At 44.1% G+C, this 16,227-nt stretch overlaps 1 protein-coding gene across 1 annotated transcript in view; it reads left to right on the plus strand.

The window, feature by feature from the left end:
- The window catches only part of LOC119932121, a 55,242-nt gene extending 39,253 nt beyond the window's left edge, over positions 1 to 15,989 (plus strand). Inside the window, exon 2 of the mRNA XM_038750986.1 lies at positions 14,786 to 15,989. Within this exon, the coding sequence (XP_038606914.1) occupies positions 14,786 to 15,405 (620 nt within the window). The 3' untranslated portion in view covers positions 15,406 to 15,989. The remainder of the gene's footprint in view (positions 1 to 14,785) is intronic.
- Positions 15,990 to 16,227: the final 238 nt, after the last annotated feature.

Here is a 16,227-nt window from a genome sequence, read left to right on the forward strand (position 1 = left end):
TGATCTGCGGCCCGCTCGACGGCAATTATTTGTATTTTCAATTGCACAATTTGGGAGAGCATCTGTGGAGAGCCAGGACTCTGTTGAGAGCCTTCTTTCCCAGAGAGCGATTTTCCCTAATGAGATTTATCGATAACTCACTGTCAATTAAGAAGAAGGAGTAGTAGAGCGAAGAGTAATGAATAAGTGATTTGCCCAAGGTCGCCCAGGAAGCCACTACCAAGGCTGGAAATTGAATCCAGATGTTCCCAGTCGTTGGTGCTTTCTATGTCCGGGCTCTCCCAGGAAACATCTGGGCAGTTGCTCGTGGGCTTGCTCCAGGCTGGCCCATTGAATAGTCCCCGGGATCTAGGGAAGTTCAAAGGCTGGGAAGGTCAGAGTGTCTGTTGCTGCTGGCCCAGTTAGTCCAGGGGAAACACTCCCCACTCTTCATCTTGACCCTTGTTGTCAGCCCAATAACTGCATGACCTAGTGGATATAGAGCACGGACCTGGGTTCGAATCCTGGCTCTGCCACTTGTCTGCTGCTGTGTGACCTTCGGCAAGTCATTTCACTTCCTCTGTGCCTCAGTTACCTCATCTGTAAAATGGGGATTAAGACAGGTGAGCCCCGTGTGGGACAGCAGCTGTGTCCAGCCTGATTAGTTTGTATCTATCCCAGCACTTAGAATAGTGCTTGACATGTAGTAGGCGCTTAACAAATAAAAACATTTGACATGTAGTAAGTGCTTAATAAATACCATCATCTGTTATTATTCCCAGAGATGTGGCTCTCTCTCCTCCAAATGACAGTGCAGGAGAGGCGAATGTAAGCTCTAGACTGTAAGCTCACTGTGGGCAGGGAATGTGTCTGCTTATTGTTGTATTGTACTCTCCCAAGCGCTTAGTACAGTGCTCTGCAAACAGTAAGCGCTCAATAAATATGATTGAATGAATGAATGAAGATGCCATGTGCTCTTTTGGTTCCCACCTTTTGCCAGTCTAGGATTTGCCTACGACACAAGGTCCCACTGAAGCCTTCCATTCAAGGATCTAATCAGGCACTGGCAAGGAACCTCCCAAAGAGGTTCTGGGAAGTATTTAGGGATATGGTTCTGGGAAGTATTTAGGGATATGGAGACAAAGCTATATTGTGCCAGCTGGGTTTTTTTTTCCCACCCTGATCCAAGATCAATAGATGGTATCTATTATGCACTTACTATTGCAGGGTGCTGTACTAAGCACTTGGGAGAGTACAATACAATAGAATTGGTAGACAAGTTCAGTGCCTTCGAAGAGTTTACAGTCTAGCAGGATCTAATTGACATGGAGTAGTTGGGAAGCTGCATGACGTAGTGGATAAAACGTGGGCCTGGAAGCCAGAGGAGCAGCATGGCTCAGTGGAAAGAGCCCGGGCCTTGGAGTCAGAGGTCATGGGTTCAAATTCCGGCTCTGCCAGTTGTCAGCTGTGTGACTTTGGGCAAGTCACTTCACTTCTCTGTGCCTCAGTTCCCTCATCTGTAAAATGGGGATTAAGACTGTGAGCCCCACGTGGGACAACCTGATCACCTTGTATCCCTCCAGTGCTTAGAAAAGTGCTTTGCACATAGTAAGCACTTAACAAATACCACTATTATTATTATTAATCCCGGCTTTGCCACTTGCCTGCTGAGTGACTTTGGGCAAGTCATTTAACTTCTCTGTGCCTCATTTTCCTCAACTGCAAAATCGGGATTCAATACCTGTTCTCCATCCTACTTAGACTGTGAGTCCCATGTGGGACAGGGACTGTATCCGGCCTCATTAACTTGTACCTACCCCAGTGCTAAGCGCAGTGCTTGACACATAGGAAACATTTGACAAGTACCATAAAAACAAACAAATAAAAAACAATAGTCTGTGCTGGAAGGGTACTGACTGCCTCGGGGAAGGGCAAGTAACTCGGCTCAAGCCTTTTCAGAGCCCTCTGAGATGTGGTTGAAAAGCCAGCCCAGGTCACAACAATTTGGGATGGGCCAGAGGCACTGAGGATGACAAATGAACAAGCTTTCTGGCTTGAGCTGAAGTCTTTGCTATTCTGCCTGCTTAAGGGAACTAGGTCAACCCTATTCAGCCGCAGCTACTGCTGAAACAACCTGCGTTTTTGTTTTTTGCTTTTCATGATATTTGTTAAGTGCTTACTATCCACCAGGCACTGTTTTAAGAGCTGGGGTAGATACAAGATAATTAGGTTAGACTGCCCCACATGGGGCTCACAGTCTTAATCTCCATTTTACAGATTTTACAGAGAAGCAGCGTGGCTCAATGGAAAGAGCACGGGCTTTGGAGTCAGAGGTCATGGGTTCAAATTCCAGCTCTGCCACTTGTCAACTGTGTGACTTTGGGCAAATCACTTAACTTTTCTGTGCCTCAGTTACCTAATCTGTAAAATGGGGATTAAGACTGTGAGCCCCCTGTGGGACAACCTGATCACCTTGTAACCTCCCCGGTGCTTAGAACAGTGCTTTGCACATAGTAAGCACTTAATAAATGCTATTATTATTATTACAGATGAGGTAACTGAGGCACAGAGAAGTGAAGTGACTTACCCAAGGTCACACAGAAGACAAGTGGTGATGCTGGGATTAGAACCCAGGTCGTTTTGATTTATTCATTTAATCTTGCTTATTGAGCACTTACTGTGTCCTGAGCCCTTGGGAAAGTACAGTACAACAATAAATGGTGGCATTCCCTGCCCACAATGAGCTTACAGTCTAGATACGCCCAGGCCCTTGCTCTATCCACTAGGCAACACTGCTTCTTGGATTCATTCATTCATTCATTCAATTGTATTTACTGAGCACTTACTGTGTGCAGAGCACTGTACTAAGTGCTTGGGAACTACAAGTTGGCAACCTATAGAGGTGGTCCGTACCCAACAATGGGCTCACAGTCTTGAAGGGATTCTTCCTGGCTGGGCGATAAAGTTTTGTATAGCGGCCAGCTCACATGGGGCTACCTGCTGGGTGGGAGGAATTGCCCTACCGATTCTGTTCAGCACCAAGTCCCAAGTCCCTTCGTCGATGCAAAAAACGACAAATGGAACAGAGGCACATGCCTGCGTGCTGTGCCCTTGACTGTTGGTTTCTAGGACTTGGAATCCCATGTAAGCCATAGGAATTCACAGGCTTGACTCACCTGGATTTAAAACCAGCTGATTGCACTAGGTGTCTCATGACTTTCCTGGAAAAAAAAAAAGTGACTATTATTAGGTTGACTTCATCCAATGCTTTGGCCCAGCTTTTGTCAGCTGAGTATTCTGAGAGGAACAGGCAATCCATCCCATTAGAGGCCAGCCCATGGTGGGTTCCGGCTATTATACACATAGATACCACCCCACTCAGAGTTACCAAACCCTTCTCCTTCTCTTTCCTAGCAGTCCTGGGTTCTAATCTCCACTCCACTACTTGTCTTCTTCGTGACCTTGGGCAAGTTACTTCACTTCTCTGGGCCTCACCTGTAAAATGGGGAATAAGATTGTGAGCCCTATGTGGGACAGGGACTGTGTCCAACCTGATTATCTTGTATCTAATCCAGGGCTTAGTACAGTGCCTGGCACATGGTAAGCGCTGAACAAATATCATAAAAAAAATCTCTGCTCTATGTCCTGGAATATTAAATGATGTCATTTGTTAAGCACTTACTATGTGCAGAGCACTGTTCTAAGCGCTGGAGGGGATACAAGGTGATCAAGTTGCCCCACGTGGGGCTCACAATCAATCCCCATTTTACAGATTGAGGTAACTGAGGCTCAGAGAAGTTAAGTGACTTGCCCAAGATCACACAGCCGTCATGTGGTGGAATCGGGATTCAACCCCATGACCTCTGACTCCAAAGCCTGTGCTCTTTTCACTGAGCCATGATCATATCAAACACAGTCCTTGTCTTGCATGGAGTTTACAGTCTAGAGGTATGTCATTTCCATAAATTGTTTACATTGTCACTGGTTTGGCCCCAGTTTTTCGTGGTCACTGAATCATCCCAATGCTCCATATATATTGGAAGTGATCAACCTCGATTAAACAAGGTGGACAGAGATGAGGAGAAGCATGGGTAGAGGAGAGGATGCAGATTGGGGGAAAACAGGTGGTGGAGGTGAAATATGGCAGTGTAGAAATACATTATGATAACCCAGCTGGGGGAGGCCACTACCAGTTAGTTAAGGTTGTGGCAATATCTGACCACGTCAGAGTCAACATTTCACACTCTCTGTGGGCAGGGAATGTGTCTGTTATATTGTTGTACTGGACTCTCCCAAGCGCTTAGTACAGTGCTCTGCACACTGTAAGCGCTCAATAAGTAGGACTGACTGACACCCTTGGAAATGATGTAATCTTTTGCCCCTCTGAAAACCAATATGTGTGGCAACACACTGCCATCTGGTGGGGAGGGAGGATAAAGAAGCAAAGTGAACGCCACATTGAGCCATGATGAATTTGATAATCCCAGAAGTTGCATTTGCCAAAGAGGGGCTGCGTTTTTCCAAAGGTTTTGGATGTTTCTACATTTAGAAACAGTTTCATTTCCTTCCAACTCCTCTCCCTACTCAATGTCTAGCCCAGCAGCAATTTGTGTGCAAGAGCCAGACAGGAGAGTATGTTTGGTGGTCACTAAGGACTTGTAGAAATTAAAAAATGTGCCGGATTTAGCCTGAACAGTAGCCATGTCAAACTCCAGACTTACCAGTTAAGTCACTGAAAAAAAAAAAAGAGGATGTGAAGAAGTCACAAAGGGAAACTTGAGTTATATGGAAAATCCAGGAAAGAGATATTTTTGTCAGATAGTGGAAAGAGTGGCCTAGTACAAAGAGCATGGGCCTGGGAATCAGAAAACTTGAGTTCTAATCCTGGTTCCGCTTCTAATCTTCTGTTTAACCTTGGGCGAGTCACTTAACTTGTCTGTTCCACAGTTACCTCATCTGTAAAATGGGGATAAAATATTTGTTCTCCCTCCCTCTTGGACTGTGAACCCCATGTGGGGCAGGAACTCTACTCGACCTGATTGTCTTGCATCACGTCAGTGCTTAGTACAGTGCACGGCACAGAGTAAATTAATAGGAAATGCCAGTAGATCCAAGTTTGGAGCTATAGTTAGATTACATTAAGGGACTGGTAATAACAACAATCGGTGCCTGTAGTTGTTGCAGTTGTGAGGCATAGTTGAAGAGGAGAGGAAGCACATGTACCAACTGTTATATTGTACTCTCCCAACCGCTTAGTACAGTGTTCTGCACACAGTAAGCACTAAAACACATTTTGATTGATTTCCTGGCAAGCAGTGGACTTTCAGACAATGGTGGTCAAGGCATACTTCATATTTCAATAAAAAAGCAAGTAATCTGTTCCTCAAACCTCTCCAATGATTGGTTGGCTAGAGTTCTAAACCAGAAGATTATTCTGAATTTTAAGCAACCGTTCAATCACTCAACCAATCGATGGTATTTACTGAGTACTTTGTTTACAGTGCACTGTACTAAGCTCTTGGGAGAGTCTAATACAACAGGACAGACACATTCTCTTCCCACAAGGCTACAGTCTAGATCTTAATCAATCAATCAATTGTATTTATTGAGCACTTACTGTGTGCAGAGCACTGTACTAAGCGCTTGGGAAGTACAAGTTGGCAACATATACTCAATGCAAGATCACATTTTTCCTGAGTAGTCCAAAATGGTGTTACCCAACTGATGTGCTGCTGAATACTGGTGTAACATTGGGAACAGCCTAGTCTCTGTCCAAACATATGAGCTGATGCCAGTTAAACCTCATCATGCAAGTCTGTGCACCATCTGGGGAAGATGATGGCAGCCAGAGCAGGCTCTTGGCACCTATAAATAATAACAACTGTGGTAAGTGTGAAGACCTTACTATGCAGGAAGCAATGTTCTAAGTGCTGGGATAGATACAGGATAAGCAAGCTAGACGCAGTCCCTGTCCCACATATCCCTCAGTCTCAGTAGGTGAGATAAGGGTATTGAATCCCCATTTTGCAGATGAGGAAACTGAGGTCCAGGGAATATAAGTGACTTGTCCAAGGTCACACAGCAGGCCCGTGCTCTTTCAAGTAGGCCAGGCTTTTGGGAATTTCATAATGTTGCCAGATGTTATGACAACCCAAATGAAAGTAGGCAGTGTTGAGAAACACTGCTATAAATGATGTATACATTACCTGTGTACCCAGAAGTGTGCATCTGTTGCCAAGTATTATTTACAAATTAAATTAATGAGGTTGATTATTCTATGTTCAATCCAGATTACTTAAAGGATCATGACAGCTGGACAAACAACAATTATCCTGATCAAATGATGTCTTGTGAGTGTTTAAAGCATAGCCTAGTGGACAGAACACAGGCCTGGTCGGTGACCTGGGTTCTACTTAGGCTACAAGTCCTATGTGGGACAAAGATTGTACCTGACCTCATTATCTTGCCTCTGTCCCAACACTTTAGTGTTTAGTACTTGGCAAATAGTAAGAACTTAACAAATATTATTGTTATTATTATTAGCTCTCCAGATAAATCCAACAGAAGCTATTTAAGTTGTTTAAAAAATGACATTAAATATATGGAAGGGGAATTTACTGACATGTTCAATCAGTAGTATTTATTGAGGTTAAACAAAATAGAAGGAAAGTTCCAGAACCAGCTGACTTAATGACCTCTGGGCATTTAATATTTACCTCACCCTCAGCTCCACAGCATTTATGTACATATCCTTCAATTATATTTTACAAGTCATTTATGTATATTAGTTTCTGTCTTCCCCTCTAGACTGTAATCTTGGCATGGGCAGAAAGTATGTCTGTCAGCTCTGTTGTAGTTTCCTCTCCCAAGAGCTTAGTACAGTGCTCTGCACATAGTAGGTGCTCAATAAAGCCCATTGATTGATTGATTGATTTTAACAGAAATGAAACAAGCATCATTTTCTATTTAAAGAAGACAGGGTCTTGGCAATGAACAGTTTTTTACCTCAGTTCATCACTGTAGGGCTGAAAAACGCTTCCTTGGGTTTAAGCCGACAAGATAGCAGAAATAGCCTATTCAGGAGTGCTTTCTGATTGGCTCGGGAATTGGCATGATTGACGGTTTTTATGTAGGACAGTTGGTAGCTTTGACTTTCACCTCTCAGCGAGGCAGTCAAGAATTTTGAAAATTGTTCTGTGGTCACCCAGGTGGACAGAGGCCTGGGGAACAGGAATGGAGTGTAGAAATCAGTGAATCAATCAGACAAAGGTATTTGTTGAACGCTTACTATGTGCAGACCACTGTACTAAGCACTTAGGAGAGTACAATACAACATCATCATCATCATCAATCGTATTTATTGAGCGCTTACTATGTGCAGAGCACTGTACTAAGCGCTTGGGAAGTACAAATTGGCAACACATAGAGAGAGTCCCTACCCAACAGTGGGCTCACAGTCTAAAAGGGGGAGACAGAGAACAAAACCAAACATACCAACAAAATAAAATAAATAGGATAGATATGTACAAGTAAAATAAATAAATAAATAAATAGAGTAATAAATATGTACAACCATAAATAAATATGTACAACAGAATTAGCAGTCACTTTCCCTACTGATAATGAGTTTACAGTCTAGAAGGAGCGAATGAATATCTCTCCTACTTAGACTGTGAACCCCTCGTGGGACTGGGATCATGTCCAACCTGATTAATTTTTGCATACCCCAGCACTTAGAACAGTGCTTGACAAATACCATAATAATGATAATTTACTGAGAGCTTATTCCATACAGAGGACTGAACTATGCAGTTGGGAGAGAACAACAGAAAAAGAAGCTACTGGGCCTGCCCATAAGGATTTAATAATTTAATAGGGCAGACTGGCAGAAATAAATTCTTTATAGATAGTGGGAATAGAAAGAGCCAAAATACAGCTAATAGTAACATGGCCTAGTTGAACGAACACGGGCCTGAGAGTCAGAGGACCTGGATTCTAATCTCTGCGTGTGTCTTTGGGTGAGTCACTTAACTTCTCCGCGATTCAGTTTTCTTAACTGAAAATTGGGATTAAATATCTGTTCTCCCTCCTACTTATCCTGAGCCCCATGTGAAACAGGGACTGTGTCTGATCTCCTTATCTTATCTCTACACCGGTGCTTGACATATAAGTGCTAAACCAGTACTGAAATCATTCTTATTTTATGTGATGTCTGTAGATTGATATGTACCTACTGAAGATGGTTACAAATATTCAAATGCTAAAGGCAGCTGTTGTGTTGATGTGACATGGGACAGTGGAAATTAATTAGGGAAAGTTTCCTGGTGGAGGTGGGATTTCAGGAGAGCTTTGAAGGTGGGGAAAAGCCTCAGGCTCTTTCTTTGATTGGGTAGATGGGGGAAAGCCAGGGTTTGGGGACATTTTGTGAAGTCAGAGGCAGACCATTTAGTGAGACCACTCCATCTTCCCTCCTTCCTTCCTCTAAGAGAAGCAGAGTGGCTCAGTGGAAAGAGCATGGGCTTTGGAGTCAGAGGTCAAGGGTTCAAATCCCAGCTCTGCCAATTGTCAGCTGTGTGACTTTGGGCAAGTCACTTAACTTCTCTGTGCCTCAGTTACCTCATCTGTAAAATGGGGATTAAGACTGTGAGCCCTCCGTGGGACAACCTGATCAGCTGTTCTCCAGCGCTTAGAACAGTGCTTTGCACATAGTAAGTGCTTAATAAATGTCATTATTATTATTATTATTATTATTACTGCCCAAGGTTACATGACAGACAAGTGGTAGAGTGAGGATTTGAACTCAGGTCCTCTGGACTCCCAGGATCGTGCTCTATCCACCAAGCCACATGGCTTCTCAATTATTTTGACTATTTGATTTGTAAATATGTTTATATCCATCTCCCTCAATAGAGACAGATCCATAATTTATTTATTTATATCAATGTGTGTCCCCCCTACCCCAGGGGTACGTTTCTTGAGGGCAGGGAAAGCATCTACCACCTCTGTTGTACTGTATTCTCCCAAGAATTTAGGCCAGTGCTCTGCACAGAGTAAGTGCTTAATAAATACCATTGATTGATTGATTGAAATAAATATTTTTGGGTGATGGGGTCAAGCCACCAACCTTGATGACCAGCTGTTTGGCTGGCCTGGGATCATCCTGTTTCTAGACCTGTGCCCTGCCCCACCACTATGGCAGTACTCTGCAAAATTAAGCCCTCAGTAAGTACCATGGATTGATTGATTGAGTTCTGCGGGAGCAGCAGGGCTGGGTTCTTGGACAAAGAAGAGTGGGAAGCAGCTTGGCCTAGTGGCTAGAGCATGGTCTTGGGAGTCAGGAAGACCTGAGTTCTAATCCCAGCTCTGCCACTTGTCTGCTGTGTGACCTTGGGCAATTCACTTCATTTCTCCATGCCTCAGTTACCTCATCTGTAAAATGGGGATTAGGGTTGTGAGCCCCACATAGGACAGGAACTGTGTCCTGTCAGATTTGCTTGTATCCACCCCAGCACTTAGTAGGGTGCCTGGCACATAGTAAATGCTTAACAAATCCCACCTTGGGCAAGTCATTTAACATCTCTGTGCCTCAGTTAGCACAGCTGCAAAATGGTGATTAAGACTGTGAGCTCCATGAAGAACTGTAAGGTCATTGTGGGCAGGGAATGTGTCTGTTCATTGTTATACTGTACTTCCCTAAGCACTTAGTACAGTGCCTTCTACACAATAAGCACTCAATAAATACGACTGAGTGAATGAAGGTGAATTCTGCCTGCTCATGGATCCCGCTCTGGGAGCTTCTGCTGCCCCTTGCTGGTCCTATATTTGGCTATTGGCCCAAATAACAATAATAATGATGATGGCATTTATTAATTACTATGTGCAAAGCACTGTTCGAAGCACTGGGGAGGTTACAAGGTGATCAGGTTGTCCCACGGGGGGCTCATAGTCTTAATCCCCATTTTACAGATGAGGTAACTGAGGCACAGAGAAGCTAAGTGACTTGCCCAAAGTCACACAGCTGACAATTGGCGGAGCCCAGATTTGAACCATGACCTCTGACTCCAAAGCCCGTGCTCTTTCTACTGAGCCACGCTGCTTCTCAAATCCCAAATCCTCTAGAGGTGTGAGGCCTAGGGACAGTTCCCATTTTCCCAGTCCTCCCTGACAGCCCTGGGTTTGGGCGGGGGGTTAATGGGAAATTTGGATGACCTTTATGTCTCCCTGATGCGCATTTTGTCAGCACAGCTCAAAACCTGCTCGCTTTAGGTGCTTGGCTTTAGGTATTCCCCAAAGAAGTCTGGGTCAAACATGACCTCACCCAGTGGGGTTTGCCAAAAATACACTCCCCTTTCATAGACACATCATCCTTATGCTCGTTTCTGAGGGGGTTAGAGAGGGAATCCACCACAGCTTCTGAGAAGATCTGGCTAAGAGAGCCAATCGTGTCTTTATAACGGAACCAAGTGCCTTTAAAAATATACTCTGGGCCTCAGCAGCTTCTGGCTCTCCTTTCCAAAGGTTCTGTGAACATCAATGACTGACTAACTCAGAGCCTTCCACTCAAAGAATTGAAATAATGATCACATCCTGCTGGAGCTCATTGTATTTCAGGTTCTTCCTCTGGAAAGGGGGAGTGGAAAATACTTGTCCCAAAAAACAGAAGAATTACATTAGTGTAAATGATATGACAGTAACTTCCTTAGATTGCAAACTCCTTAAGGGCAGGGATTGTGTCTACAGATGCTATTGTATTGTACTCTCCTGAATGCTTAGCACAGCGCTGTGCATGCAGTGATGAATGAATAAACCCTCAGTAAAAAAACATTGATTTTTTCCCTTCATCTGTTCATCAGCCTTAGGGCAAATGGTTCATCTTTTCCTAAAGGAAAGTTTCCACATTCCAAGATCCTGGAAGATTTTTTAATTTTAAATGGTATTTGTCTAGACTGTGAGCCCGCTGTTGGGTAGGGACTGTCTCTATGTGTTGCCGACTTGTACTTCCCAAGCGCTAGTACAGTGCTCTGCACAAAGTAACCGCTCAATAAATACGATTGATTGATTAAGCATTTACTCTATGCCAGGCACTGTTCTAAACACTGGAGTAGATACAAAGTAATCAGGTTGGACAAGGTCCATGAAGCTTACAGTCTTAATCTCTGTTTTACAGCTGAGGGAACTGAGGCACAGAGAAGCTAGGTTACTTGCCCAAGATCACACAGCAGACATGTGGCAGAGCCAGAATTAGAACCCAGGTGCTTCTGGCTCACAGGCTGCGCTCTGATTAGAGATGACCTTTTCCAGTTCTCCTTTTTCTCTACATAGTCTGTTTTTTGAGAAGCAGTGTAGCCTAGTGAACAAAGCACGGGCTTGGGAGTCAGAGGACCTCGCTTCTACTCCTGGCTCCCCCATTTACCTTCTGTGGAACCTTGGGCAAGTCACTTAACGTCTCTGTACCTCAGTTTCCTCATCTGCAAAATGGTGATTTAATAACTGTTCTCCCTCCTACTTCTTTTTAAATAGTATTTAAGTGTTCACTATGTGCCAGGAAATGTACTATATACTGCGTAAATGCAAAATAATCAGGTTGGACACAGTCCATGTCCCACATAGGGCTCACATACTTTATCCTTTGATTTACAGATGAGGTAAAAGAGGCACAGAAAAGTGAAGTGACTTGCTCAAGATAATACAAGCAGGCAGAGACGGGGTTAGAATCCAGGTCCTTCTGATTCCCTGGCCTGCGCTCTATCCATACTAGCCACACTACTTCTCCAAGGCCTACTTAGACTGTGAGCCCGGCGTGGGATCTGATAATCTTGTATCTACCCCGGTGCATAGGACAAAATAATCTCTTAACAGATACTACAATTATTACTACTATTATGATTCCAGGCAAACCATTTGTCACTTTCTGAGAAGTTGGTCAGAATCCCCATGTTCATTCTTCTCCCCTCTTACAGACATTCTTCTCTGGGGTCGTCCCTTCACCGAGTCCGGGTTTGACGAGGCTAGAATTTGAATGAGTAATGTGAATTTGACCTTTGTGGAGTGTTGCTTTTTCAAAATCTTTTGAGCAGTGGTGCCATATGACTAAGTGCCTCTCTTTGTCACATGTGCACAGTTTCTTTCACCATCTGTCGTGGATAAGCTGTTGTTTTATCCAGCCTTTGGCTCAGTCTCTTGTTCTCTTGTCTTACTCATCTATTGACACTTCATTTCCTCACACAAACATCAGGACTGCTCTTTCACAACACTCGTGGCTCAGTGGAAGGAGCGTGGGCCTGGGAGTTAGAGGAACTGGGTTTTAATCCTGGCTCTACCATCTCCCTGATATATCACCTTGGGCAAGTTCGCTTCAATTATCTTTGCTTCAGTTTCCTCATCTGTAAAACTTTGATTGAATGCCTATTCTCCTTCCTGCCTAGACTGTGAGCCCTGTGAAGGACAGGGACAGTGCCTAATCTAATTATCTTGTATCTATCTCTGCACTTAGTACAGTGCTTGGCATTTAGAAGCCCTTAACAAGTAGCACTAGTTCTACAAGTCCTGGGCTTTGGGACAAGCTATCAATTTATTATATGTGTATATACATACATATTTATTATTGTAATTCTATTTCTTTTTATTAATGATGTATATATATATATATCTATAATTCTATTTATTTATAATGATGCTACTGTTTGCTTGTTTTGATGTCTGTCTCCCCCCTTCTAAACTGCGAGCCCATTGTGGGCAGGGATTGTCTCTATTGTGGAACTGTACTTCCCAAGCTCTTAGTACAGTGCTCTGCACGCAGTAAGTGCTCAATAAATATGATTAAATAAATGAATGAATTTATTGATGGGCAGCAGTTATTGGTGATGATGATGTTGGTATTTGTTATGTGCCAAGCACTTTTCTAAGCACTGGAGTAGATAAAAGGTCATCAGTTTATTTCATGTGAGGCTCACAGTCTTAACCCCCATTTTACAGATGAGGTAACTGAGACACAGAGAAATTAAGTGACTTGCCCACAGTCACACAGCTGGTAAGTGGCAGAGCCGGGATTAGAACCTATGACTCCCAAGCCTGGGCTCTTTCCACTAAGGGGGCTCATCCTCTTTAACTCTCCTGGAATTTTTCACAGGCTGGCCTCTCCTCATTGCTCCATTTTCCTGACTTTTTGGATGATTTCAGTTTGTATCGAAAACAGGAACTGGTGTGGATTTACTCTGAAGAGAGAGTCAATCAGTGGAATTTATTGAGTACCTATTGAGTTTAGAGCACAAAACTAGACACTTGGGGAGTAGAATTAGTAGATGTGATCTTTCCCCTCAAAGAGGTTATGGCAAGGGAGGCAGACTCTAAAATAAGTTATAGATAAGATGGAGAAATAGAATATTTAAAAAATGGATCTAAGTGCCTCGCAGTGAATGAGAGGGATTACCCAAATTCTTAAGTGGCACAGAAGTTCTGAGGTGGCAATTGAGGGGGACATAGGTTAGGGAGGTGAGAGATTTTAGAGGTGTAGAAGCAGTGTGGCCTATTGTCAAGAGCATGGGCTTGGGAGTTAGAGGATGTGGGTTCTAATCCCGACTCTGCCACTTGTCTTCTGTGTGACCTTGGACAAGTCACTTAACGTCTCTGGACCTGTTACCTCATCTGTAAAATGGGGATTAAGACTGTGAGCCCCATATGGGAAAGGGACTATGTCCAACAGTGCTTGGTGCATAATAAGCACTCAATAAATACCATAATTATTACATATCAGGGAAGGCATCCTGGAGGAAGTGTGGCCTACAGAACTTAAAAAATGGGAAAGCTGAGGTCTGTCAGATATGAAGGGGGAGAGAGTACCATGCAGAAGGGAGGGCATAGCAAGAGGTAGACAGTAGAAAAGATAAGAGAGAGAGACACGGTGATTAAGTTAACCTAAAAGGAACAAAGAATGAGAAGAAGGAGAGGATAGGAGTAAGGAGAGAAAGAGCTGATTGATTAAGTGCCTTAAAGCCCATGATCAGTCAGAGGAGAGGGAAGATGAGGAATTGAGTTTTGGATACGTTGAGCTTGAGATACTGGCGGGACATCCATGTAGAGATGCCCTGAAGGAAGGAGGCAATAAGAGATTGCAGAGATGGAGGGAGGTTGAGACAAGCAAGGTGGATTTGAGAGTCTTCGACATAGATAGAGGTCATAGTTGAAGCTGTCGGAGAGGGTGAGTTGCCCAAAGGAGTCCGTACAAATTGGGAAGAAAAAGGAACCTAGACTGAGCCCTGACTCAACCCCACAACATTTTTGTAAATATCTGTAAATTATATATTATAAATAATTTATTTGTATCCATCTCCCCCTCTAGACTCGAAGCTTGTTGTGGGCAGGGAACACGTCTACCAACTCTGTTATACTGTTATTACCAACTCTGTTATACTGTTATACTCCCAAGCTCTTAATACAGCGCTCTGCACCCAGTAAGCACTCAATAAATGCAATTTATTGATCTATTGAGTAACTTGATTTGGGATATTTACTTCCTGAGTTTCACAATTAGCTCCCCGAGTGTGAATGCCACTTGGTTTTGCTCTCTGTTTAGGGAATAATGTCCCCGGGCTGAGGCAGAGGTGTTATCTGAATCTCTGATAAATGTTATCAGCGTGGTGAGGGCTAGTCAAGACCTGTTAGATTGGGCTTGGACCACTATCAGACACAGGTGTTAGTTGAGGTGACCCAATATTTCTGTAAGTGTAGAGTGTGCTGGGCTGCCTTTCATGTGTTTGTGACTTGCATCATATACTTGGTCACCCGTGCTTCATTTCTTCCTTGACAGATTCAGAGGCTAGTATCCTGGACTCCCCATCTTCTACCACGTCATTCTTGTCCTCCGAAGAACACAGACATTCCAGCGGGCTCCCATCCCCAAACTCTGGAGACAGAGGGCCTTCATCCTTTTCCCAGCCCTCAACAGCCCTGCGGCCCCTGCCATCTGCACCTCAGGCTGGCTCATGCATTGCCGGGCATCCGGGGATTTACTCCCCCGTTGCCATTTCGCCAGAGCCAACCACTCACCTCATAGACTGGTTACCTGACCTCACCTCAGCCCCACCGGTGGGCATCCAAGGGGATGGCCAGGAACGCCAGGGCCCAGAGAAGGGTGGGGGCAAGATGCTGCATGCAGTTGGAAAAGAGGGAAATAGTCCAAGGCTGGGCATGGAGGAACTGCTGCATAGAGAGTTGGTTTGCCCCTCTCCCATCCCCTCGGGGGGAAGCCTAGGAGCCAATCAGATACCCAGTGCTGGGCCAAGCTTGGAAACTGATGTCGGGAGCATACTCATGGAGCTGAAGACGATGAACGGCCATTTAGCCATCATAGCTACTGCTCTCACTAAACTTGCATCATCTCTGGCACCACGTGCTCCCAGTTCTCCCGAGGCCCCAGGATCTAAGTAGAGGAATGTGGAGCAGCCCACTTTTCTGGAACCTTTACTTGTCAACTCAAGAAGCTCGCCCCTCAAGCTCAAAGCCGGACTGTGGGACGGTACCCGCTAAGTGGACTCGGAAGGAAGCTACAGTCTTCGCCTAGAAAGCATAAATCTTGAAAACGCATTCAGGTTTCAGCAGTAATACACAAGGCACGGGGTTTCCAAATTCTTTTTTTTCTCCCTTCCTGAAATGGGCCTTGGACGTGAAATTGTGGCCCTCATCTAGTGGGGGAAGAGGTGACCCCAAACATCTCTTCCTGCCCTTTTCTTTTCTGTCCCCACTTAGATTGTGTAGATTAAAATGTCATCTGCAAAGAGGCATTCGGGAAGACTTGAGCTCCTGGGAAAAAGATGCTCTGTAAATGTAAGCTAGTAGCCAGTAACAGACAGAAGGGTCCCAACAGACTGCCTGACCCAGTCTTTGGTTTTCAATATCCATGAATTCTCAGAGGGACCCAAGAAGAGAAGAAAATTGTGAACAGCAGCATGGCAAAACCCAATCCAGCTTCTGACTGGACTTCTGGTCATTCCTTTTCTGAGTGATCTCTGATATAATAGACAAAGTCTTTAGGTATTTCTTGTAAAGAATATCAAAGAGAAGCTGGTTCTTGACCCCAATAAAGACATTTATATTTGCTCTGTGTGTGTCATTTGGCATTACCTCCACCATCAACATCATCCATTGGTTATGTGCCGGCCTCTGTCCAAAGGACTGTAAAGAATTTGGTGTCTTGACCCCACCCAGTTTCTCTTGGTTTTAATTTGTATTTTTCCCAAGACCTTCACACGT

Source organism: Tachyglossus aculeatus, chromosome 9 (assembly GCF_015852505.1).
Source record: "Tachyglossus aculeatus isolate mTacAcu1 chromosome 9, mTacAcu1.pri, whole genome shotgun sequence".
NCBI classification, from domain to species: domain Eukaryota; kingdom Metazoa; phylum Chordata; class Mammalia; order Monotremata; family Tachyglossidae; genus Tachyglossus; species Tachyglossus aculeatus.